Here is a 27020-nt window from a genome sequence, read left to right as displayed (position 1 = left end):
AAAGACTTCCCTTCTTTCCTGGCAAGGACTCAGCCAACAAAAAGTCATGAGCTCTTGGTTTACTATTGCCTTCCAACATTCTTTTCCCCTCCATAAAAACATTTGCCTTCCCTTGATGTGCAGAAACTTGCACATGACTCACCATGGTTGTAGATCCTGAATTGCAGTTCTCTGCTGATCCCAAATAAACCCATCTTTGCTGGAGAAATAAATGGCAATCTGTTTCAGGTAAACACACCCAAACAGAAATAATTTCTTTTTTTCTTCAAGTTCTAGGGTCCTTTACATGAACTTTCATTCCAGAACATTCATTTGTCACTTTCTACTTTAAACTACATCTATTTGTAGCTACCACTTATTAAGCTCCTGGGCGTCCCTGGTGGCTTAGCGATAAGGAATCCACCTCCTAATGCAGGAGACAAGGGTTCAATTCCTGGGTTGGGAAGATCCCCTGGTAAAGGAAATGGCAACCCGCAAAAGCATTTTTGCCTGGGAAATCTCATGGACAGAGGAGCCTGGTGGGCTACAGTCTATGGGGTCACAAAGAGTTGGACACAACTTAGCAACTAAACAACAACAGTTAAGCTCCTACTATGTGTCCAGGTTCTGGACTAGTCTTACGTATATTTCTTCTGACCAAAGAGCAACTCTCAAACATTAATGGAACTAATCTCATTTAAATGGAAAAACAATGCTACCAAGGTGAAAGCAGAGAATTCAAACACAGGAAAAATTTCAAAGCTTAAACTTTCTATATGATGCATGCTATCTTACATGGCTTAATTCACGGCCTGTGATTTACAACCTAGTTGGACTTATAACAAAGGTCCATCTAGTCAAGGCTATGATTTTTCCAGTGGTCAAGTATGGATGTGAGAGTTGGACTGTGAAGAAAGCTGAGAGCCGAAGAATTGATGCTTTTGAACTGTGGTGTTGGAGAAGACTCTTGAGAGTCCCTTGGACTGCAAGGAGATACAACCAGTCCATCCTAAAGGAGATCAGTCCTGGGTGTTCATTGGAAGGACCGATGCTAAAGCTGAAACTCCAACACTTTGGCTACCTCATGCAAAGAGTTGACTCACTGGAAAAGACCCTGATGCTGGGAAAGATTGAGGGCAGGAGGAGAAGGGGATGGCAGAGGATAAGATGGCTGGATGGCATCATCGACTCTATAGACATGGGTTTGGGTGGACTCCAGGAGTTGGTGATGGACAGGGAGGCCTGGCATGCTGCAATTCACGGGGTCACAGAGAGTTGGACATGACTTAGTGACTGAACTGAACTGATCTGAACTGGACTTATAAACCCCTATTAGTAGACTCAGTTTGATTTATCTTTGATATCCTTCACAGACACAGAACAGGATTCTCTGCACAGAAAAGGTTTAATGTTTGTTAAGCAAATAAAAGACTTCTATAGGGTTTAATTCCTAAGATATAAAATTGGGAGTAGCAAAAAGTCTGGTCATATAATGCGTAGAGATCAACTTACTTGGAAATTCTTGCTGAGCACTTCTTATGGGCACTGTTTTAAGCATCTCATTTATTCTCATAAGAAGCCTATGAGAAGTACTATTATTAAATCCATTTTATATCTGAAAACAATTAAGGAACAATTAACTTGTACCCAAGGTTAGCAAAGCTTTAAATAGGTGGCAAAACTTGAAAAGCAAGCAGACTGTTTACAGAACTCATGTTCTCAACCATTATGCAATACTGTCTCTGCATAGATTGGAAAGCCAAGAAAATCCACTGGAAGATGATTAGAAATGGTACAGACTTTCAGAATGTGTTTGGGAGCAGAATTAGTATGCAAAAATAATATACGCTATGATCTGTGTGTGTGCTCACTCAGTCATGTCTGACTCTGTGACCCCACGGACTGTAGCCCACCAGGCTTTTCTGTCCATGGAATTTTCCAGGCAAGAATCCTGGAGTGGGTTGCCATTTCTTGCTCCAGGGGATCTTCCCAACTCAGGGATTGAACCCAGGTCTCCAGCATTGCAGGCAGAGTCTCTCTACCATCTGAGCCACCACGGAAGCTCTGTTTCTTGAATCTTCTGCATTGGCAGGGGATTCTTTTTACCACTGTGCCACCTGGGAAGCCCTATGCTATGTTACACACTACATAATCATATATATATGATTTCACATAATCATATATGCTTTCATATAATCAGACTATTACTAATCAATGGGATAAAACATCTCAGTCAAAATGGTCTAAAAAAGAAACCAGAAATATCTAGAATAAACTTAAAAAATATGTAGAATATACACTTCTATAAAATCCCACTGAAGGACAATGTAAAAGTCTAATAAATGGATAAAATTAACATCTTCTCTGCTGAGAACCCTCACTAATAAAAGAGGAGATGGAGGTCTCTTGCTCCAAAATCAATCTCTACATTTAAGATAACATCAATTCAATTTTCTTTGAGAGAGTGAGCCAGTACAGTAAACGGCACTTTTATATAAATTGGTGTGACCTTAGAGAGAAAGTTTGGATGGTATCTACAAAAATTTTATATGTGTATCTCCTTTGACATAGAAATTCTACTTCTAGCAATCTACTCTGCAGAAATGCCAACACATGCTACCAAACATAGACAAGGAATGTTCATAGAAATTTTGCTTGAAAGTAAGAAAGAGAGGGAGAAAGATGGGGAGAGGAATAGATGGAGGGCAGGGCATCAAGATGGCTAGACAAACTACAGGAAAGGATAGACAAACTACAGGGAAAGGAAATGGCCAACAACAGGGAACAATGTTTAGATAATTACACATGGGGATGATATGGACACATTAAAAAGAAAAAAGAAGGGTTTAAATATACTGACATTTAAAAAGCCTTACCTAAATCCCTGCTGTGGAATGAATGTTTGTGTCCCTCATCCCCAAATTCATAATCAAAATCTGAATACCTGATGTGATGATGTTTGGAGATGGGGTCTTTGGGAGATATTAAGGTCATGCCCCTGGAACTCTTTTACTGGGACTAGTGCCCTTATTAGAAGAGACAGAAGACAGCTTGCTTTCTCTCTCCTCTGCCAGTGAGTACAAATCAGGAAGGCAGCCATCCATAAACCAGGCAAAGGGCCACTTATCAGAACCCAACTACTCTGGCACCCACCCTAATCTCTGACTTCAGACTCCAGAACTGTGGGACATGCATGTTCTGCTTAAGCCGCCCAGTTTATGGTAATTCATTGTATTGAACAAAGCAGTTTGAAAGTCTCTAATTGAAAAATGTAAACTATGTCAGTGCAAATTGTAGAAAAGGGTACATGGTATGATCATTTTATTTTTAATGTGGAGTATAATTTAGTGAAGGAGAGATGAAGGTATGAGGGATGGAGGGTTCCACTCTTGCTTTCTACCCTTCTGAAAGCACATGCATTACTTCTATGATCATAGTTAAAAGTTTAATTCAACCAATACTGAGTCTTGTACCAGGCACTGGGGTAGTGAATGTGCCACTCAGGGGACTTACTCTCAGGACCCTAATTATCAAAGATCCTATAGGAATCCAAAGATGATTTGTTCCTTTTGGTGGAGCAGAGACAGGATGGATAATTTGACCAAAGTGTGGGGGTTCCCATGTGGCTTGGTGGTAAAGAACTCTCCTGACAATGCAGGAAATGCAGGAGACTTGAATTTGATGCCTGGGTAGGGAAGATGCCCTGGAGGAGGAAATGGCAACCCACTCCAGTATTCTTGCTTGGGAAATTCCATGAACAGAAGAGCCTGGTGGGCTACAGTCTGTTAGGTAGGTAGGGAAAAGGAGTCCAAAATGGCGGTGGCTAAAAGACAAGGAAGGTCCGAGGACCAGAGTGAAGACTTCAGGCAGAACAAACAGAACAAACAGCACTCCTGGCTAAGCCCAATTTGCATAGGGCAGGCCCAGGTGGAGGAAAAAACATATAAAAGGAGGAGCCAAAGCGCTCTCTCTCGGACTCTCTCTCCCGCGTGCGAGTGCTCTTTTCTCTCTCTCTCTCTCACTCTCCTGCTATCTTCTAAATAAAATAGAGCTGTAACACTGATTTGCCTAAGAACTGTAGCACGGTTTGTCCAAGACCTGAGAGCTGTGACGCGCCGAGGGCTTTAATGTCCGTTGCTCCAAATCTTTGTTGTGACGAGACAAAGAACCGAGGAACATACATTCGCGTGACATTTATGGTGCCGTGACTCGGATTTAACCTGGCTGAAACAACCTCTACGTGGAAGAGGCCAAGCACAACAGGAGCCCAGCTCAGCAAAGCTCCCGTGCTAGAAGCGGAAGGCGAAGAAACCCAGCGCAGGGGAAGCCCCATCGTGCTGGAAACCAGGACAGCGAAAAACAAACTCAGCAGAAAGCTCACACGGCCCAGTCTCAGATTCCAGAAGACCTCCGGTTAAGGTAAGAGGTCCTCGCTCCTATGGCTGGAGGGACCTTTACAATCTCTCATTTCTTGTTTCCTCGAACCTCCCGCGAACAGGCGGGCCGCAGGGGCACAATTGAGGGACTCTGGAGAGCCTACTCCTCAGCATGTCCCAAAGGCGCTATCTGCTGAGCCCCAGTAGCTGTTACCCAAGCTGGTGGGGTTCTTCTGTCCTTTCTCTTCTCTGTGCCAAAGATTAGACCAATGAAACTGTGAGCACCGGTCAGATATTTAGCAAATTTTCCAGCGGGCTATGAAGGGGATTCCTTGGCATGTTTTTCCCACTGCTTTTTCCTCCTGTCCTTCAGCTCTCTCCCGGGACTCAAGCCCGGCCAAAACTAGTGAAACTCAGGCTCTGATGTCTCATTGCAAAAATTCATTGAGAGACAAAGCGATAAGAGGTAGATTTGTTAGGATCCAGAGAGAAGCCACTCTTCAGGGTGTGAACCATTGCCGAGGGCAAGGGCTGCGGCCATGGAATTAGGCCTGGCTAGGTTTTGTGAGGGGATGGAATTCATATGCTAATGAGTGAGAGGATCATCCCAGCCTTTGGGGAACCACCCACTTCTCCCTCTTCTGACCTTGTGCCTTGGAGCTGTCTTGCCACCTCTGGGTGTGTCTGTTGGCTTATAGATTGGGGATTAAGGTTTACTTGAATTTGACTTGTCATCTTGGACCCAATTGATTTTAATTGGTTTACATTATACCCTTGTGCTATGTCATTCTTTCAAAGGTTGTGCTCTGCCCCCTTCCCTCCTGTTTCATGCTCTTTTCCTGAGCCCCATCCAGGCCCACAATGTTTCTCTAGAGAGACAACCAGAAAATAGTTGGCCTTGGAAGGGAAATACTCTATAATATCCAACCCCCTAATTCTACCCAGCACTGGTCACACTGGAGATCTTGGGGACGCCCAAACTCCAGTCCGGGGGGTCCCAGGAGGTCATCACGCCTTGACCTGCCTAGGGATCAGTCTTTGAAAGGTTGTCACGCCTCAACCTGTTCGGGGATCCTTTAGTCCCAGGGGTCCCAGGAGGTCGTCACACCTCGACCTGCCCAGGGACCCAATTCTCGGGAGGCCGTCACGCCTCGACCTGCCCGGGGATTTGATCTCTAGGAGGCTGTCACACCTCAGTCTGCCTGGGGATCTGCACCCTGACCCGGGGATGCCTGGCTCTCAGGTTGCAACAGTTCTGGGTAAGATGAACTTATATCGTATCTATTCCTGTCCACGGTGGGCAAACTAGCAATGAGTTACAAATCTCTTAATTCTACCCAGCATTGGTCACACTGGAGATCTTGGGGACGCCCAAACTCCAGTCCGGGGGGTCCCAGGAGGTCATCACGCCTTGACCTGCCTAGGGATCCGTCTTCGAGAGGTTGTCACGCCTCAACCTGCTCGGGGATCCTCTAGTCCCAGGGGTCCCAGGAGGTCGTCACGCCTCGACCTGCCCAGGGACCCAATTCTCGGGAGGCCGTCACGCCTCGACCTGCCCGGGGATTCGATCTCTAGGAGGCTGTCATGCCTCAGCCTGCCCGGGGATCTGCACCCTGACCCAGGGACGCCTGGCTCTCAGGTTGCAACCGTTCTGGGTAGGATAAGCTTCAGAAAGACTCACCTCTAAGGAAGTCTACCTATGGAAACATAAAGAAGCCTATTACTTGTGGGACTGTGCCCAGGTCTCAGCAATAACTCAGGAGCCCAATGAGAACCCCAACAAGAGACGGGTGATTTTAAAGAACAAATTCTTGTCCCAATGTGCATCAGATATCAGAATTAAGTTACAGCAGCTACAACAGCAGGACCCTGCTGCCTCTTTAGATGAGATGGTCCAGACAGCCACCAATACCTTTTATAAAAGGGAACAGGAGAAGGAGGCCAAGGCCCAGGAGAAGGAGAGAAAGAAAGAGACAAGGCATGCCCAGATGCTGGCCGCCCTCCAGAGAAGCCCTATGGCACACCCCGAGTCCTTGAGGGACAAGGCACGAGACAGATGCCTGATCTGTAGACAGGTGGGGCATTGGGCCAAAGAGTGTCCAAACCGTGACAAGTCTCCTAGAACGGCTTGCCACAAATGCCATCAACTGGGACATTGGGCGGCACTCTGCCCTTGGGACCCAAGAGCCTCAAGGTCAAGCGCCAAGCCTACCCTCACGATGGTTCAAGAGGACTGAAGCGGCCCGCTCCAGCCAGCCCACCTGTCACAGATAACCATCATGGGGCTGGAGCCAAGGGTGCAACTAGATGTGGCAGGTAGGTCCGAGAATTTCTTGGTTGACACAGGGGCTACCTACTCTGTCTTGATCTCCTACTCCAGAGCCTTCTCCTCCAAAACCTGTACCATTTTGGGTGCTACAGGAAAAGCAACTACTAAAAGATTCACCCGAGCACTTCTTTGTTGCTGGGATGGACAAATATTTTCCCACCAGTTTCTGGTGGTCCCTGAGTGTCCTACCCCCTTATTGGGAAGAGATATACTCACTAAACTGGGGACCACCCTTGTGATGGAAAGTTTTTCAGCTGCTAGAGCTCTACAGCTCCTGGTTACTACTGAAGAACCCATTACACCTTCAATAGAGAGGGACCAAAAACTATGGGAAGACAAAATTAACCCCCAGGTGTGGGACTAGGGGATTCCTGGACGAGCCCACCAAGCTGAACCGGTCATCATTGTCCTCCGAGATCCCACTCGGTTTCCTAACCGGAAACAATATCGTCTCAAAAGAAAGGCTCGGGAGGGACTACAGCCTTTAATAAATAAATTCCTTGCTTGTGGGCTACTGGTCCCTACCAGTTCGCCATGTAACACCCCAATCCTTTCAGTAAAGAAAAAAGACGGAACCTGGCAAATGGTTCAAGATCTCCGGATCATAAATGAAGCTGTAGTCCCCCTCCATCCCACAGTACCCAATCCCTATGTAATCTTGGGAGAAATCCCACCCAGTGCCAAATGGTTTACTGTCTTGGATCTCAAAGATGCATTTTTTTTTACATACCACTGGCTAAAGAATCCCAATACCTTTTTGCCTTTGAGTGGGAGGCCCCAGGAGAAAAACACCAACAGATGACTTGGACAGTATTACCTCAGGGTTTCAGAGATAGCCCCCACCTGTTTGGACAGGCCCTTAGCCGGGATCTCCTAGATCTGGACGTGGGACCTAATGGGAAAATATTACAATACGTAGATGACCTACTAATCTGCTCTCCAGATGAGAAAAGCGCCCAACAACATGCAATTCAGGTTCTAAACTTCTTGGCAGAAAGGGGATATAAAGTCTCCCGTGCTAAGGCACAGATGGTCGAGACAAAGGTCACTTACCTGGGAGTTCAGATTACACACGTGTCCAGGAGGCTGTCCTCTGATCGGGTACAAGGAATTCTGCAGTTGCCCTCCCCCAAGACTCGAAAACAATTGCGAGCTTTCCTGGGGCTAACTGGTTATTGTAGAATCTGGATACCCAATTATGGTCTAATTGCCCAGCCCTTATATGAAAGCTTAAAGGGACGAGATGATTCAATCCCACTGACGTTGGGAACTCCTCAAAAGGAGGCAGAGGCTACACTAAAACAGGCCTTAATTCAGGCACCTGCCTTGAGACCCAGAAAAAGCATTCCAACTTTATGTATATGAAAGAGAGGGAATAGCCTTGGGAGTGTTAACTCAAAGGTTGGGATCTGAGCCCCAGCCTGTAGCTTACTTATCCAAGAGGCTCGATCCAACTTCCCGAGGTTGGCCCCCCTGCCTTCGAAATCTTGCAGCTATTGCAATCATGATAGAAGATGCTTTAAAACTCTCCTTTGGGGGCAAACTAACTATTTTTACCAGCCACCAAGTAAAACAACTCCTAAATGGGAGGGGCCACTTATGGATGTCTGATCAAAGAATCCTCAGATATCAAGTAATGATGATGGAAAGTCCAGGCCTCACTATATCCCCTTGTGAGGTTCTTAACCCAGCCCCCCTCCTCCCTACCCCCGAGGGCTCTCTCCCCTTTCACTCTTGTCTAGAAACCTTGGACCACTGGACAAAACCCCAAGAGGGATTGTCAGAAGATCCTCTGACCAATCCTGAGGAAATCTGGCACACTGATGGAAGCAGCTTTGTCTTGGATGGAAAAAGAAGAGCCGGGTATGCAGTGGTCTCCAATTTTGAGACCATAGAGGCTAAGCCTCTGCCACCAGGTACTTCAGCCCAATTAGCTGAGCTCATAGCCCTGACTCGAGCTTTAGAGCTGGGAAAAAGAAAAAGAATAGCCATTTACACTGACTCCAAGTATGCCTTTCTGGTGCTACATGCACCTGCGGCTGTTTGGAAAGAAAGGGGCCACTTGACCACCCGAGGGTCCCCAATCAAATATGGTGATCAGATTCTTCAACTCTTGCAGTCCATCTGCCCACTGAGGTTTCAGTCTCCCACTGTAAAGGACACCAAAAAGGAAACATGGAAGTGGCACGAGGGAACCAAGCAGCTGATCAGGCAGCTAGGAGAGCAGCATTACAGAACCATGACCTAATAGGGATTGCCACCTTAGTTCCACAGACTAATTTGCCAGAAACTCCTTCATATACTGAAGGTGAGACTCTTAAAGCTAAGAGCGAGGGCTTTCAAGAAGATCATATGGGGTGGTTCCAAAAGGAGGGACTCCTTTTTCTGCCTGGAAACCTCCAATGGAAGTTGGTTAACTCCTTACATGCCACTACTCATTTAGGAGAAAAGGCCCTCCAAAGATTACTAGAAAGGTCCTTCAGAGGAACAGGCCTCCAAACAACTGTAAGACAGGTGGTCTCCTCTTGTCCCACTTGCCAATTAAACAACCCTCAAGGAGCTCGAAGACCCCAGCTGGCCCAGCCCGTCCAGCGACGTGGGGCCTATCCAGGAGAGGACTGGCAGATGGACTTCACCCAGATGCCAATTTCTCAAGGGTATAAATACCTATTAGTCATGATAGATAGATTCACAGGATGGATTGAAGGCTTTCCCACCCGGACTGAGAAGGCTAAGGAGGTGGTAAAAAAACTGCTCCATGAAATCATTCCAAGATTTGGTCTGCCCAGGTCATTACAAAGTGACAATGGGACATCACTTACTTCTAAGGTCACAGAAGGGGTCTCGAAAACATTGGGCATTACTTATTATCTCCATTGTGCCTGGAGGCCTCAATCTTCAGGAAAAGTAGAAAGAGCCAATCAATTCTTAAAATCAGCGATAAAAAAGATAACCCAGGAGACCTCCCTGGGATGGAAGGAGGCTTTACCAATAGCTCTCCTCTGCACCCGCATTGCCCCTAAGGAACAGGTTGGTCTTAGTCCTTATGAGATGCTATATGGGAGACCTTTTGTTTATGTCAATGACCTCTTCCTAGATCCAGAGGTTCAGACCCTCCAGTCTTATACCATGGCCATTGGGCAATTCCAACAGGATATACGCTTGTGGGGTATGAACCAGGACCCAAAACACTCTAAAGAGTCACCACTATATGCTCCAGGAACTCAAGTCCTAATTAAAGTCTGGAAAGGTGGGTCCCCAAAGGCTCAACTCCATCCCACATGGAAGGGCCCCTACCCTGTAATACTTTCTACCCCCACAGCAGTCAAGGTACCAGGACATGACTCCTGGATTCACTACTCACGAGTCAAGCCATGGAAGAAAACAGAAGAGGACACTCAATACACCTGTGAGCCCCTGGGAGATCTCAGATACCTATTCAGAACTACCAATGAGTGCCATTCTAATGAACACCCCCAAAACCTGGTTTCTGGGGATAAGATTTCTCAGGATAACTCTAAGGAGCCAACACAGCTTGACAGAGACTGTACTCCAAGACAGACAGGAGATAGATCTTCTGATCCCTGAACAAGGAGGGACTTGAGCTATCCTGGCAATGTGAATTTAAAATTGACCAATGTCCCTACTAGTCCTTGTTATGCTATATTGATGATGCTTATGATTATTCCATGTACTGTCAATTGTCTAACCTGTTTTGTCTCTGCCCAGGTCAACCAGCTACAACATGCAGTGTCAGTTCAACAAAGATATAAAACTACAGCTGACCACGGAAAATATCACACACCCTCGGACACCGCTATAAGGACTCTGAGGCTTGAGACTAGCAAGAGGGGGAGGCCCAATACCCCTCGCCGCCCCAGTTCAGCAGGAAGTAGCTAGAAAGACCTCAACGCCCCTATTCCCAAAGAATTGGGCCTCCCATCTCTTGAGGGGGGAATGTTAGGTAGGTAGAATAGGGAAAAGGAGTCCAAAATGGCGGTGGCTAAAAGACAAGGAAGGTCCGAGGACCAGAGTGAAGACTTCAGGCAGAACAAACAGAACAAACAGCACTCCTGGCTAAGCCCAATTTGCATAGGGCAGGCCCAGGTGGAGGAAAAAAACATATAAAAGGAGGAGCCAAAGCGCTCTCTTTCGGACTCTCTCTCCCGCGTGCGTGTGCTCTTTTCTCTCTCTCTCTCTCTCTCTCTCTCTCACTCTCCTGCTATCTTCTAAATAAAATAGAGCTGTAACACTGATTTGCCTAAGAACTGTAGCACGGTTTGTCCAAGACCTGAGAGCTGTGACGCGCCGAGGGCTTTAATGTCCGTTGCTCCAAATCTTTGTTGTGACGAGACAAAGAACCGAGGAACATACACTCGCGTGACAAGTCCATAGAGTTGAAAAGAGCTGGACACAACTGAGCGATGGAGCGTTCATGCAAACTATATCTTAATAAAACTGATTTTTTTAAAAAGCCAGGTGGATGATACTGGGTAACAACAAAGATATTAAATTTGTTATAAAACTTGAGTAATTAAAATAACATGGCCCTGGCACCGAACTATACCAATGCTAATGCTATGCTAAGTCACTTCAGTCGTGTCCGACTCTGTGTGACCCCATAGACGGCAGCCCACCAGGCTCCGCCATCCCTGGGATTCTCCAGGCAAGAATACTGGAGTGGGTTGCCATTTACTTCTCCAAAGCATGAAAGAGAAAAGTGAAAGTGAAGTCGTGTCCGACTCTTTGTGACCCCATGGACTGCAGCCTACCAGGCTCCTCTGTCTATGGATTTTCCAGGCAAGAGTACTCCAGTGGGGTGCCATTGCCTTCTCCGGAAATATACCAATAGACACATGCAAAAATCTGCAGACATAAATATATAATAATTTAATGTACCATAATTGTAGCAGTCCAAATCAGGCATAAAAAATGAACTTAGCTTTGCAGCAACTGGCTACCATTTACAAAAAGTAATTAGCTCTCCACTTTACATCTTAAATTAGAATAAATGACACATTAAAAATTTTCAACAAAAGCTTAAAAATACCTGAAGAAAATATAGGTGAATATTTATACAAACTCGAGTTAGGAAAGGCCTTTCTCAGCAAGACTCTCAAGCAGAACCAAAAAGAAAAAGAATAGGACTGAATGGCCAAAGATGAAAAGCTGACCCCCCAAACAAACAAACAAACAACAAAACATGTTGATGTACGGCAGAAACCAACACAATATTGTAATTATCTTTTAATTAAAAATAAAACTTAAAAAATTAGGCAAAAGACTGTGCAACACAGATGACAGAATTACTATCAGTACTTTAATGTGTAATATACAACAAGCACTTAAAACTCATGAACAGAAAGACACTCTGACTGAAAGAGGTAAGAGAATTAATAGTCAGTTCACTCACACAAATGCAAAAGGCCAATACAGAGAGGAAAAAGCTGATTACCTCTGGATAATCAGACATACAAATTGAAATAATTTTTTTTTGCCCACCTTACTGGTTTAAATGTGTGCATGCAGAGAAATTTTTAAGATACCTAGGAAAACAACAATCTAGGAGATGAAGTTTTAAGTTATTTTCTTCTTTACATTTTTCTGTTTCTTGAATGTTTTGTAATAAGCTTATCCTTTTAAAAAAATTCGAATTTTAATGACGTTAAACAAACATGGTCTTATCTTCTCACCTAAAATATCTGTTGCCGGGCACTCTAGAAATGCATTCCTAAAAGCCAAATTCCCCTTAGAAGGTTTAGTTCTCTAGGGGAAACGCGCGCACGCCTACGCGCGCACACAAACGCCTGCAGGTTTTTGCTAATGGTCCGCATAGTGAGATCATCACTGGATTCGCCCTTGTGTCCCTTCACCTCCAGGGAGAACAAGAGACTAGCAGGGGCTGGCGGGGTTACACCCACCCTCCAATTCTCACCCTGGATACTGCGGGCGCAGTGCGGCAACTGGCAGCGCCCGTACACAGAGACCAGGAAAAGGGCGAGGCGAGGCGGGGTGGTCCTAACTATCCCTCAAGGAAAGAGAATGGCAGCGGAGGACCAGTCTCGGATTTAGCGCCTGCCACCGACCGTGGGCAGTCCCCGCGGCGCTCCGGTCTCAGTTTCCCTACCCGTAGGAGGATACTAACAGTCTAAATCGCGGCGTTGCCTACCGGGCGTCCTGTCTTTCCCGGAGCTGGGAAGGACGCCTTCCTCTGCCCCGTTGACCTTCCTCGGTCTCGGGGCTGCGAGGTCGCCTGCAGAAACCCAACGCCGCAGCAGGGCGTTTGTCCGTGCTCTGGGCTGGCCCGAGGCGCGGGCAGATATAGCCGCGAGCGGGCGGCCATTAGGCGATCCACCCTTAGGGTGCTGGGCCCAGCCAGGCTAGGCAAGCAGCGGAATCTTACCTGGACTCGTACATGCCCGGCTCGCGCCTTTCCGTCGGCCTAGCGGCGCCAAGGCAACAGGCGAGGGGTAGGGAGGCGTCCTTGCTGCGACACGCAGTCATCCCTGCGCGGATGCCGGCCCAGGCCGTGCGGGGGACGCCCTTCTGCGGTCTCCACATTCCTCCCGCAGGAAGCAGCCGGCCCCATGAGCGGGGCCGCACTGAAGCAGCCCGCCAAAGCGCACCGCCGGGGGCACAGGCCTTCCCAGGCTCGCCAGCCCCTGCAACTGCTCTCCGCGTGCCGGCTGCAGCAACCCTAATCCATTTTCCCTCGCTCTGGAGACATCTCCCGGGTGGGCGCTCTGGTCATGATGCCAAAGGGGCAGAGCAGATCGTTCGCAGCGGGAACCTACCGGGTGAGAGCGGTCAGGTCGGTTCTCTGAGCACGCTGACGGCCACTGCCGAAGTCGCCTAGGCTGTCTGGCTCATGACCACGGAGGAGCCATCGCTGGACCTTGAGGCCTCGGAGGAGCGGCCGCCGCAGGATTTGGACGCGCGCGGAAGCCTCACCTCCCATGGCGCAGCTCTGGCGCGGTCCCCTCGCTCTGGCAGGCCATGTGACCTGCGAGCTGGGGAGCGACCGCAGCCCCTAAAAGCCAGCTTGAGGAAAAAAGGACGGCAAAAGGCGCCAACTGATGGGCAGAAAGGGAAAAGCAGGCTCCGCTCAAAGGAGGTTGAAATGCTGGGATTAAGTATCTGCACGGTTCACAGTCCCAGCTGGCCATTAAACGTGTTCTCTGTGGGAGATTGGTTTTTGCCAATAATAAAAATAATAGCGGACACCGCTTCCACCCCCTAATCCCCACCGTACCCCCGTTATGCCAAAGACGCTCTATGAAAACTCCTCTTTCACTTTACTCCTGTACTTTGAGACTATTAGCCCAATTTTCTGTTTTATTGACTATGCCAAAGGCTTTGACTGTGTGGATCACAATAAAGTGTGGAAAATTCTGAAAGAGACTGGAATACCAGACCACCTGACCTGCCTCTTGAGAAACCGGTATGCAGGTCAGGAAGCAACAGTTAGAACTGGACATGGAACAACAGACTGGTTCCAAATAGGAAAAGGAGTACGTCAAGGCTGTATATTGTCACCCTGTTTATTTAACTTATATGCAGAGTACATCATGAGAAACGCTGGGCTGGAAGAAGCACAAACTGGAATCAAGATTGCCGGGAGAAATATCAATGACCTCAGATATGCAGATGACACCACCCTTATGGCAGAAAGTGAAGATCTCAAAAGCCTCTTGATGAAAGTGAAAGTGGAGAGTGAAAAAGTTGGCTTAAAGCTCAACATTCAGAAAACGAAGATCATGGCATCTGGTCGCATCACTTCATGGGAAATAGATGGGGAAACAGTGGAAACGGTGTCAGACTTTATTTTGGGGGGCTCCAAAATCACTGCAGATGGTAACTGCAGCCGTGAAATTAAAAGATGCTTACTCCTTGGAAGGAAAGTTATGACCAACCTAGATAGCATATTCAAAAGCAGAGACATTACTTTGCCAACAAAGGTCCATCTAGTCAAGGCTGTGGTTTTTCCAGTGGTCATGTATGGATGTGAGAGTTGGACTGTGAAGAAAGCTGAGCGCCGAAGAATTGATGCTTTTGAACTGTGGTGTTGGAGAAGACTCTTGAGAGTCCCTTGGACTGCAAGGAGATCCAACCAGTCCATTCTAAAGGAGATCAGCCCTGGGATTTCTTTGGAAGGAATGATGCTAAAGCTGAAACTCCAGTACTTTGGCCACCTCATGCAAAGAGTTGACTCCTTGGAAAGGACTCTGATGCTGGGAGGGATTGGGGGCAGGAGGAGAAGGGGACGACAGAGGATGAGATGGCTGGATGGCATCACTGACTTGATGGACGTGAGTCTGGGTGAACTCCGGGAGTTGGTGATGGACAGGGAGGCCTGGCGTGCTGTGGTTCATGGAGTCGCAAAGAGTCGGACACGACTGAGCAACTGAACTGAACTAGCCCAATTTGCAAATGATGAAAGAAAATTTGAGAAGTAACTTACCAAATGCAATACTCTAAAAGCCAGAATATTTTTTCATTAACAACAAAAACCGAGAAAGGTTTGCTGTAATCAAATTACCCATCCATGAAAGCCTCGAGGCTTTCATGCATTGAGATCATTGCTGAGCTTCACCTCTTGAAAATCATTTACTCCACAGGCTACAAAAGTTTAATAAAAGATGGTATACATAACTAGGTGATAGCTGAATACAACTTAGTGTTTACTGTGAAGGCAGGAAGTGTTCATAGGGTATATCATAAATGCTAATTTAAATGGTATTGAAGATGTAATCTGTCATAATTTTGTAACTTTTGTTTCATTCATGTATCAAGAATGAAATGGTCATAAATCTAGGCACTTCTTAAAAGAGCAATGAGGTCTCAAGTCCACTCAATCTCCAAAACAGTACTGCAGGATGTCCTTCCCTTCGCCCCACTCAGATGGCCTTCACCACCCATTGAAGCCCATTCATATAAATCTGTTCCTGCCTTCTGGGCTGCCCCCAAGTCACACACACAGAAGTATGTGGCTTTTGTGAAAGGAATAGAATCCAGCATTATATTTCATTTGGGAGGCACACAGAGATTTATGTGCATTAATCAAGTGCTGTCTCTCAATGAACCAATGAACTAAAGCCCTTCATTAGAAAGCAATTACTTTGGGGCTTGAATGTTTTTCAGTCTTCTAGAAACATTTTTAAACACAAATGGTCCTGCAAGAGAGAACTCTGAAGACACATGAAAAAATGTGCGTGCTGTTGAAAGCCATCCCGGAAGAAGTGGAGCACAGGAAAGAAAAGTGGAATGACTCTAGAAAGGAAAAATATGGAGTTAAAAAGTGAAAGCCAGCTATATTCAACCCTGACCTTCTTCTTAGGGCTTCTACCACAACGTTTTACTGCCTTTTTCAGCTCCTAATTTTAATCGTTTGCCTTGCTAGGCCAGGCATTAGCAAACTACCACTCACTGCCTGTTTTTTTTTGTGCTGCCCACAAGGTAAGAATGGTTTTTACAATATTAAATGGTTACAAATTAAAAGGAGACCATTTCAAGACATGTGAAAATCACATGAAATTCAAATGCCAGTGCTACTGACATATGATCATTCATTTAGATATTTTCTATGGTTATTATCATATAACAACAGAAGAGATGAATAGAGACAGAGATCTTGTGACCCACCTAGTGTAAAAAAATCTGTTATCTGGTTTGCCAACACCTGCTCTACAAGGTCGGTTACGAGGAAAGCAGTAAAGCCAATGTGTGGTCATATGATTTCTGTAGAGCTTAACAATAAAACAGTCTTAGGCTGAGGAGGGCATTTCAAGATAAGACCATCTCACCCTCCCCCAGTGGAAAATTCCCAGCAGTTACAAGCAGTTGAAGTTCCAGGAAGCCCTAACCACCGTTGGGAAGAATATTAATCCAAGGGTGAACAGAGGGGACCATGAAAGAAGCCCAGTTTCTTTCCCCAGGTGCAGACCCCCGCTTGGTCTTGCCCACAACTCCCTTGCAGGGTACTCAATAAATCTTGCTTTCTACCCTCACTTCTGGCTCAGTAAATTCTTTTTTTTTTTTTAAATTTTATTTTATTTTTAAACTTTACATAATTGTATTAGTTTTGCCAAATATCAAAATGAATCCACCACAGGTATACATGTGTTCCCCATCCTGAACCCTCCTCCCTCCTCCCTCCCCATACCATCCCTCTGGGTCGTCCCAGTGCACCAGCCCCAAGCATCCAGTATCGTGCATCGAACCTGGACTGGCATCTCGTTTCATACATGATATTTTACATGTTTCAATGCCATTCTCCCAGATCTTCCCACCCTCTCCCTCTCCCACAGAGTCCGTAAGACTGTTCTGTACATCAGTGTCTCTTTTGCTGTAGGCTCAGTAAATTCTTTTATCATCCATGTTGTTGGCACTGTTGGGCCCACCGCCTCACCCCGAGGTAAGTTTTTTCTTGTGTTTGTTAGGATAGTTGAAACTAGATATTGAGTTCCATATACGGAGTTCCATCCATCCACCAGAGCATCCGTACATCCTCTGTTCTTAAAACCCATATTTATTGGAGAATTGTTCTGACATAGTGCCAACAGCATAGATGAGAAAAGATGAGAATTAGATGTGCATCCTGCTCTCGATTAGTCCGTCATTAGGAACGTCAGGATGTCTATATAAGACCACATCGGCTGAGAGGTGAATCTGGCACAAGAAAACAACTTAGGAAGTTATTGTCTCCTGAACCAAGTCCAGACTCCACCATCCAGACCTCTTTTATATGAGAAAGTTAAACAAAAATTTTAAAGTTGCTGTTATTTTGGAGTAATTTTAAAATTATGTATCATTAAACTTATTCCAATATAGATAATAAAGCTAAGTTGCTTCAGTCGTGTCTGACTTTGTGCGACCCCATAGACAGCAGCCCTCCAGGCTCCTCCGTCCTTGGGATTCTCCAGGCAAGGATACTGGAACGGGTAATAAAGAGGATTACACAATTATCTGAAGTTGTTTCATACTCATTTTGTTAAAATCCTATAGTAAGTTTCTAATTTTATGTTTGGCAGTCTTCAGTTCACCCCTGAAGTACCTAGATAACAGTATCTGATGCACATTTCCTGAGTTGTTTTACAGATGCTAAAACTTCCACCAAACAGAAGTTAGCTACTAGATGAGCATAAGCACATAGCCCCCAGACCTGCTGAAGCCTGAGGATTGATAATGTTAACCCCTGAGACACTGCCCTGCTATTTCACCATCAACCAGAGAACTGCACATCAGCTGATCAAATAAATACCTCGTCACTCCCCTCCATCACCTTGCCTTTAAAAACGCTTTCTGAAACCCATTGGAGAGTTCAGATTTATTTGAGTTATTAGCTGCCCTGGACTCTTTGTATGGTATCTACAATAAATGCTGCATTTTCCTTCGCCACAACTTGGTGTCACTAGATTGGCTTTACTGTGTGTGGTGAGCAGACCCAAGTTTGGCTTGGTAACACAGGGACAGTGGGGGCCTGTGGATGAGAGGAGGCCACTGCAGTCTTGCCAGTGGTGCTCTCCCCTTGACTCCTGTCCTAGGCAATGTTGGCTGCACGAGGGCTTTCTGCTCTCCTTGCTGACCTCCTGGGGCCAACAGTAGCATTCCCCATAGTCACTTTTGGTTTGGTAAAGGGAAGTGGCCAGGCCCAAGAGCCAAGAGGCGAGACCAGGAAAAGGCCAAGAATGACAACCACCTGACAAAACAGAAAGATGCTTAATCCGAATTTAGGAAAGGACACCCAGGGATGCCCAAAAGGGAAAGGGCCCTAAGGTAGGTATACTCGACCAGTGACTTGACCTCTCCTGGTCAGTGCTAGTTTCTCTGAGGTAGGCTGGGGTGTCCTATAAGCTGCTTGCAAATCCAGAAGCCCCACTATTGGGACATCCTTTGAACTTCTGGCAAGATCAGGAAACACCCACTGCCCAAGCGATCCTCCTAAAACTGCTTGGGAGGTGAACCTTCGATGATTCTTTATTGCCCAAGCTTTCAGGGCTCTTCTGGCATCAGCACAAAATGCCAGCTGCCCCAGAGATCTGGTACATCCCCTGTGGGACTCCCTCCTGCTTTTAGCTCTCACTCAGAAGTCCAAAAACTCCTTTTCAGCTGAAAGGAGGAAAGACTGCCCCATCGCCCCACCCCCAGACAGCTATGTCACTACCTAACAGGTCAACGTGGTCAGGAACTAAGGTGGCTAAGCTGCCATGGCCTGGAGACATTCTTATCTCCTGTGGGATAGTCTGAGGAGGGACTTACTATCTCAAACATGGGTCATTATAAATTCAAGTAGGACTCTTAGTTATATCAGAGTCCATGACATTTGTACACCTCCTATTTTGGTCTTGTGAGGGACCCATTAACAATTTGGTCCTGGTTCCAACTTTCCTGAACTATAAATCTTGGGTCAAATATTCTGGCATTTGCCTGCCAATAAGTCTCTCCAACTACCCCCTCAGTAGTTGGAAACAAATCCAAAATGGAATATCTAAGGAACAAAACACCCACCATGCCAAAGGATGGCCCATTAGGGTGCATCCTGAAGAACTGGAAGTTTTATTGGGTATCACCCCATCACCCCCAAATATTTAATCTTCCTATGTTATACAGCCTGGCCCCAATATTGACTGGGAGATGAGGAAAGTTGGCCTGTCAATGGGTTGCTAAATTACAATGCTGTTTTACAGTTGTACTTGTTATGCCAGAGACAAAAGAAGTAGGGTAAAATTCCTTATGTCCAGTTTTTTAAAAGCCTTATATCAGAACAAAGTCCTTCAAAGGGGATGTGGGCTCTCCTCCACTGAGGTAATACCAGTTCCTGACCCTCCTCCTTAGGACCTTCTTGGTCTCTTCCCTACCTTCCTCCACCATGTAGAAAACATTCTCAATGCCAGCCCTGCTAAGGAGGCCTCTGACAAAAATACTGTAACCACTCCCAACCACCTAGCCAATAATGGATGTAAGGTGCGCCCTCCCGCCCCGCCGCCAAAAGGCTCAAATGACACCTACTAGGGTGACCTACATAGGCTTCATTTTCATAGAAGGTCAGAAAAGCCTATCCCAGGAAAAGAAAGAAGCCATTTGCAGCCTCACTCCTTCTAAAACCAGAAGACTGCTTAAGGGTTTTCCCCTGGGATGGCCTGGTTTTGCTGCATCTGGATCCCCAACCAAAAGGTTGTTGCTGAGCCATGAAAGATGCCGGGATTCTTGGCCTCTGGAAGAGAGGAATTCAATCCAGGGCCAGTGACGAGGCTTGATCGCTCAGAGCTTTTGTGTAAAAAAGTTTTATTAAAGTATAAAAGAGATAGAGAAAGCTTCTGCCTTAGACATCAGAAGGGGGCAGAAAGAGTGCACCTTTGCTAGTCTTTAAGAGTAAGTTGTATACCTATCAGGAAGCTGTTGAATAGAGAAAGGAAATGTCTCAGAACTCACAGACTAGCACCATGCCCCTCACCCACAACATGCATTTTGAGATAACACTGGCACAGGGTGAGTCATCCCAGCCATAAAACATGAAGAAACATGGACATGAATCTTGAAGAAAGGCAGGTTTCCAAGTAAATATATAGTTTCATTAACATAGATTAGGAGAACAATGTATGAGTAAGACATACTGGTTTGTTGAGTCCTTATCATTCTGAGTCTTAGGCGGAACCACCTTGAAGAGAGTCTAGGGTAAATACATAGTTCATTAACACAGCTTAAGAAAAGCATTTCCATAAGAAAAACAAATTGGTTAGATCAAGGTCTGAGAAAAGTTAAGTTCAGGTGGAACCAGGTGTCGTCATGGCAACATAGAATTTTCAGAGAAACCTCCTTTTAATTTTGTATAGAGAAGGGAAAAAACCCGGCACTTGTAGTTTATTTCCTCCTGCCGCTTAAGAGAGAGATAAAAAATGTCTAACACTTGCAGCCTATTTCCTCCATTTAGAGACCCCTAGCCTTCCTTTCTACTACCGTCTCATCAATTCAGTTCAGTTGCTCAGTCGTGTCCGACTCTTTCGATCCCATGAACCGCAGCACTCCAGGCCTCCCTGTCCACCACCAACTCCCGGAGTCCACCCAAACCCATGTCCATCGAGTCGGTGATGCCATCCAACCATATGATCCTCTGTCATCCCCTTCTCCTCCTGCCCTCAATCTTTCCCAGCATCAAGGTCTTTTCCAATGAGTCAGCTCTTCACATCAGGTGGCCAAAGTACCACAGTTTCAGCTTCAATATCAGTCCTTCCAATGAACACCCAGGACCGATCTCCTTTAGGATGGACTGGTTGGATCTCCTTGCAGTCCAAGGGACTCTCAAGAGTCTTCCCCAGCACCACAGTTCAATAGCATCAATTCTTTGGCGCTCAACTTTCTTTAGAGTCCAACTCTCACATTCGTACATGACCACTGGAAAAACCATAGCCTTGACTAGGTGGACCTTTGTTGGCAAAGTAATGTCTCTGCTTTTGAATATGCTATCTAGGTTGGTCATAACTTTCTTTCCAAGGAGTAAGCGTCTTTCAATTTCATTGCTGCAATCACCATCTGCAGTGATTTTGGAGCCCAGAAAAATAAAGTCGCCCACTGTTTACACTGTTACCCCATCTATTTGCCATGAAGTTATGGGACTAGATGCCATGATCTTCGTTTTCTGAATGTTGAGCTTTAAGCCAACTTTTTCACTCTCCTCTTTCACTTTCATCAAGAGGCTCTTTAGTTCTTCTTCACTTTCTGGCATAAGGGTGGTGTCATCTGCATATCTGAGGTTATTGATATTTCTCCTGGCAATCTTGATTCCAGCTTGTGCTTCCTCCACCCAGCATTTCTCATGATGTATTCTGCATATGGAAAGTTATGACCAACCTAGACAGCATATTAAAAAGCAGAGACATTACTTTGCCAACAAAGGTCCATCTAGTCAAGGTTTTTCCATCTAGTCAAGGTTTTTCCAGTGGTCACCTATGGATGTGAGAGTTGGGCTCTAAAGAAAGCTGAGAGCTGAAGAATTGATGTTTTTGAACTGTGGTGTTGGAGAAGACTCTTGAGAGTCCCTTCGACTGCAAGGAGATCCAACCAGTCCATCCTAAAGATCAGTCCTGGGTGTTCATTGGAAGGACTGATGTTGAAACTGAAACTCCAATGCTTTGGCCACCTGATGCGAAGAGCTGACTCATTGGAAAAGACCCTGATGCTGGGAAAGATTGAGGGCAGGAGGAGAAGGGGATGACAGAGGATCATATGGTTGGATGGCATCACCGACTCGATGGACATGGGTTTGGGTGGACTCTGGGAGTTGCTGATAGACAGGGAGGCCTGGCGTGCTGTGATTCATGGGGTCGCAAAGAGTCAGACATGACTGAGTGACTGAACTGAACTCTGCATATAAGTTAAATAAGCAGGGTGACAATATACAGCCTTGACGTACTCCTTTTCCTATTTGGAACCAATCTGTTGTTCCATGTCCAGTTCTAATGTTGCTTCCTGACCTGCATACAGGTTTCTCAAGAGGCAGGTCAGGTGGTCTGGTATTCCCATTTCTTTAAGAATTTTCCACACTTTATTGTGATCCACACAATCAAAGGCTTTGGTATAGTCAATAAAGCAGAAATAAGATGTTTTTCTGGAATTCTCTTGCTTTTTTGATGATCCAACAGATGTTGGCAATTTGATCTCTGGTTCCTCTGCCTTTTCTAACACCAGCTTGAACATCTGGAAGTTCATGGTTCACATACTGTTGAAGCCTGGCTTGAAGAATTTTGAGCATTACTTTGCTAGCGTGTGAGATGAGTGCAATTGTGCAGTAGTTTGGGCATTCTTTGGTTTTACCTTTCTTAGGGGTTGGAATGAAAACTGACCTTTTCCAGTCCTGTGGCTACTGCTGAGTTTCCAAATTTGCTGGCATATTGAGTGCAGCACTTTCACAGCATCATCTTTCAGTATTTGAAAGAGCTCAACTGGAATTCCATCACCTCCACTAGTTTTGTTTGTAGTGGTACTTCGTACGACCCACTTGACTTCACATTCCAGGATATCTGACTCTAGGTGAGTGACACACCATCATAATTATCTGGGTCATGAAGATCTTTTTTTATAGTTCTGTGAATTCTTCCCAGTTCTTTTTAATATCTTTTGTTTCTGTTAGGTCCATACCATTTCTGTCCTTTATTGAGCCAAACTTTGCATAAAATGTTCCCTTGGTATCTCTAACTTTCTTGAAGAGATCTCTAGTCTTTCCCATTCTATTTTTTTCCTCTATTTCTTTGCACTGATCACTGAGGAAGGCTTTCTTATTTCTCCTTGCTATTCTTTGGAACTTTGCATTCAAATGGGTATATCTTCCCTTTTCTCCTTCCCTTTTCACTTCTCTTCTTTTCATAGCTATTTGTAAGGCCTCCTCATACAGCCATTTTGCTTTTTTGCATTTCTTTTTCTTGGGGATGGTCTTAATCCCTGTCTCCTGTACAATGTCATGAACCTCCATCCACAGTTCATCAGGCATTCTGTCTATCAGATATAGTCCCTTAAATCTATTTCTCACTTACACTCTATAATCATAAGGGATTTGATTTAGGTCACACCTGAATAGTCCAGTGGTTTCCCCTACTTTCTTCAATTTAAGTCTGAATTTGGCAATAAGAAGCTCATGATCTGAGCCACAGACACCTTCCGGTCTTGTTTTTGCTGACTGTATAGAGCATCTTCATCTTTGTCTGCAAAGAATATAATCAATCTGATTTTGGTATGACCATCTATTGATGTCCATGTGTAGAATCTTCTCTTGTGTTGTTGAAAGAGGGTGTTTGCTATGACCAATGCATTCTCTTAGCAGAACTCTATTAGCCTTTGCCCTGCTTCATTCTGTACTCCAAGGCCAAATTTGCCTGTTATTCCAGGTGTTTCTTGACTTCCTACTTTTGTATTCCAGTCCCCTATAATGAAAATGACATCGTTTTATGGTGTTAATTCTAGAAGGCCTTGTAGGTCTTCATAAAACTGTTGAACTTCAGCTTCTTCAGCATTACTGGTCAGGGCATAGACTTGGATTATCATGATATTGAATGGTTTGCCTTGGAAACAAACAGAGATCATTCTGTCCTTTTTGAGACTGCATCCAAGTACTGCATTTCAGATTCTTTTGTTGAGTTGACTATGATGGCTACTCCATTTCTTCTAAGGAAATCAACAGAAATTTGATTAAAGATTTATTGAGCATGGCCCCACCCACCAGAACAAGACCCTGTATCCCCCTAAGTCAGTCTATCCCATCAGGAAGCTTTCATAAGCCTCTTATCCTTCTTCATCAGAGGGCAGACAGACTGAAAACCACAATCACAGAAAACTAACCAATCTGATCACATGGACCACAGCCTTGTCTAACTCAGTGAAACTATGAGCCATGCTGTGTATGGCCACCCAAGATGGACAGGTCATGGTGGAGAGTTCTGAAAAAATGTGGTCCACTGGAGAAGGGAATGGCAAACCACTTCAGTTATTCCTGCCTTGAGAACCCCATGAACAGTATGAAAAGGCAAAAAAGATAGGACACTTAAAGATGAACTCCCCAGGTTGGTAGGTGCCCAGTATGCTACTAGAGATCAGTGGAGAAATAACTCCAGAAAGAATGAAGAGACGGAGCCAAAGCAAAAACAACACCCAGTTGTGGATGTGACTGGTGATGGAAGCAAGGTCTGATGCTGTAAGAACAATATTGCATAGGAACGGAATGTCATGTCCATGAATCAAGGCAAATTGGAAGTGGTCAAATAGGAAATGGCAAGAGTGAACGTCAAAATTTTAGGAATCAGCCAACTAAAATGGACTGGAATGGGTGAATTTAACTCAGATGATCATTTTATCTACTACTATGGGTAAGAATCCATTCGAAGAAATGAAGTAGCTATCATGGTCAACAAGAGGCCAAAATGCGGTAGAGAGAAGCCTGTGGCTGCTGCTAAGTCGCTTCAGTCGTGTCCGACTCTGTGCGACCCCATAGACGGCAGCCCACCAGGCTCCCCTGTCCCTGGGATTCTCCAGGCAAGAACACTGGAGTGGGTTGCCATTTCCTTCTCCAATGCATGAAAGTGAAAAGTGAAAGTGAAGTCGCTCAGTCGTGTCCGACTCCTAGCGACCCCATGGACTGCAGCCTACGAGGCTCCTCCATCCATGGGATTTTCCAGGCAAGAGTACTGGAGTTGGGTGCCATTGCCTTCTCTGGAGAGAAGCCTAGAGAGCTATATTTAATGGGGTCTCAAAAGAGTCAGACGTGACTGAGCAACTAAATAACAATTCTAAATTCTAGATGTTGTGTAGATGAATTATCAAAAACCTTTAATATCTCAAGATTAATCTGGCCCTTAGGGAAAAAGGAGACATTGTCCTTGAATTTTTCTAAAAGATCTCCCCCTATTAAATATACTGAGACATAAGCTACAAGGAGAAATTGAAGCAAGCCTTAGAAAAGGACAGGTTTCTCAGGTGGCTCAGTAGTAAAGAATCCACCTACCAGTGCAGAAGACACTGGATATGTTGGTTTGATCCCTGGGTTGGGAAAATGCCCTGGAGGAGGAAATGCCTGGAAAAATCCCAAGGACAGAGAAGCCTGGTAGTCTACAGTCCATGGGGTGGCAAAGAGTCAGACATGACTGAGCACGCACGCAGTGGGCACTGACAAAAGGACTATGTCAAAGGATAGACTTGCATACTTCCATAACATGTTTAGAAACCCCTACCATTTAAACTTTTTTAGTACTCTGAGGAAGTAGTATTGGCAGTCTCATTGCACAAGGAAGTCTTGTTGTTGCATTTGTCACAAGACATGGAAACATTTTATTTTCATAAGTATAGGAAAATTTGACCTGTAAGCTATTAAGACTGTTGCTTTAGCGAAACGCTATAAGCTTTTCATCAAAGACACAATGTATACCGTGTCCCAAGAAGTGCCTAGAACTTACCTGAACATGCTTGGTTTCCTTCTTTGCCCACATCCAGAAGCATCCCAGTTGCTCATCACCCTCATCATGGAAATGGTGTCATAGTAATCCCTATCACTTAATCTTGATATTCTTCCCATTTCATAAAAGAGAAAAAGCTCAAAAAGCAGATACTCTCCTGTCTTAAGTCCAAAAGTAGACATTCTAATCTATTTATGTTAAAGTAAAACTGGTCATAGCAAACGCCCTCTTCCAACAACACAAGAGAAGACTCTACACACGGACATCAATAGATGGTCAACACCGAAATTAGATTGATTATATTCTTTGCAGACAAAGATGGAGAAGCTCTATACAGTCAGCAAAAACAAGACCGGAAGCTGACTGTGGCTCAAATCATGAGCTCCTTATTGCCAAATTCAGACTTAAATTGAAGAAAGTAGGGAAAACCACTAGACCATTCAGGTATGACCTAAATCAAATCCCTTACGATTATATAGGGGAAGTGACAAATAGATTCAAGGGATTAGATCTGATGGACAGAGTGCCTGAAGAACTATGGAGGTTCATGACATTGTACAGGAGGCAGTACTGAAGACCATTCCCAAGAAAAAGAAAGGCAAAAAGGCAAAATGATTGTCTGAGGAGGCCTTATGAAAAGAAGAGAAGCACAAGGCAAAGGAGAAAACGGAAGATATACCCATTTGAATGCAAAGTTCCAAACAATAGCAAGGAGAGATAAGAAAGCCTTCCTCAGTGATCAGTGCAAAGAAATAGAGGAAAATAATACAATGGGAAACACTAGAGATCTCTTCTGGAGAAGGAAATGGCAACCCAATCCAGTATTCTTGCCTAGATAATCCCATGGACAAAGGAGCCTAGCAGGGGTTGCAAGAGTCAGATACGACTTATTGACAAATGTCTTCAAGAAAATTAGAGATACCAAAGGAACATTTCATGCAAAGATGGGCTCGATAAAGGACAGAAATGGTATGGACCTAACAGAAGCAGAAGATATTAAGAAGAGGTGGCAAGAATACACAGAAGAACTATACAAAAAAGATCTTCATGACCCAGATAACCATGATGGTGCGATCACTCACCTAGAGCCAGACATCCTGGAATGTGAAGTCAAGTGGGCCTTAGGAAGCATCACTACAAACAAAGCTAGTGGAGGTGATGGAATTCCAGTTGAGCTCTTTCAAATCCTAAAAGATGATGCTATGAAAGTGCTGCACTCAATATGCCAGCAAATGTGAAAAAACTCAGCAGTGGCCACAGGACTGGAAAAGGTCAGTTTTCATTCCAATCCCAAAGAAAGGCAATGCCAAAGAATGCTCAAACTACTGCACAATTGCACTCATCTCACACGCTAGCAAAGTAATGCTCAAAATTCTCCAAGATTCAGGAGAATCAGGCTTC

The 27020-nt window shown here is 45.1% G+C and overlaps 2 protein-coding genes and 1 long non-coding RNA gene across 9 annotated transcripts in view; all 3 read right to left on the bottom strand.

Moving 5' to 3' along the window:
• The window catches only part of PGAP4 (post-GPI attachment to proteins GalNAc transferase 4), a 39309-nt gene extending 26096 nt beyond the window's left edge, over positions 1–13213 (bottom strand). Inside the window, exon 1 of one of the 3 annotated variants that reach the window (XR_011465062.1) lies at positions 13088–13213. The gene's annotated coding sequence lies outside the window, so the exon portion shown is untranslated. The remainder of the gene's footprint in view (positions 1–13087) is intronic. The other 2 variants (XR_011465061.1, XM_070375186.1) reach the window with 2 other exon arrangements.
• The window catches only part of ALDOB (aldolase, fructose-bisphosphate B), an 89087-nt gene extending 75354 nt beyond the window's left edge, over positions 1–13733 (bottom strand). The window contains exon 1 of one of the 4 annotated variants that reach the window (XM_005904068.3): positions 13479–13733. In XM_005904068.3, the coding sequence (XP_005904130.2) occupies positions 13479–13642 (164 nt within the window). In that variant the 5' untranslated portion in view covers positions 13643–13733. Of the gene's footprint in view, positions 1–13087 lie in introns of all 4 variants that reach the window. The other 3 variants (XM_070375185.1, XM_070375183.1, XM_070375184.1) reach the window with 3 other exon arrangements.
• Positions 13734–21981: 8248 nt separating this feature from the next.
• Positions 21982–27020, bottom strand: part of LOC138988868 (uncharacterized) — a 35667-nt gene continuing 30628 nt past the window's right edge. For both annotated transcript variants that reach the window (XR_011465059.1, XR_011465060.1), the window contains one exon: positions 21982–23838. This is a non-coding gene — a long non-coding RNA (uncharacterized lncRNA). The remainder of the gene's footprint in view (positions 23839–27020) is intronic.

Source organism: Bos mutus, chromosome 8 (genome assembly GCF_027580195.1).
Source record: "Bos mutus isolate GX-2022 chromosome 8, NWIPB_WYAK_1.1, whole genome shotgun sequence".
Taxonomy (NCBI): Eukaryota; Metazoa; Chordata; class Mammalia; order Artiodactyla; family Bovidae; genus Bos; species Bos mutus.
Note: the sequence above shows the minus strand (reverse complement) of the source record. Positions and strands in the feature narration are given on the sequence as shown.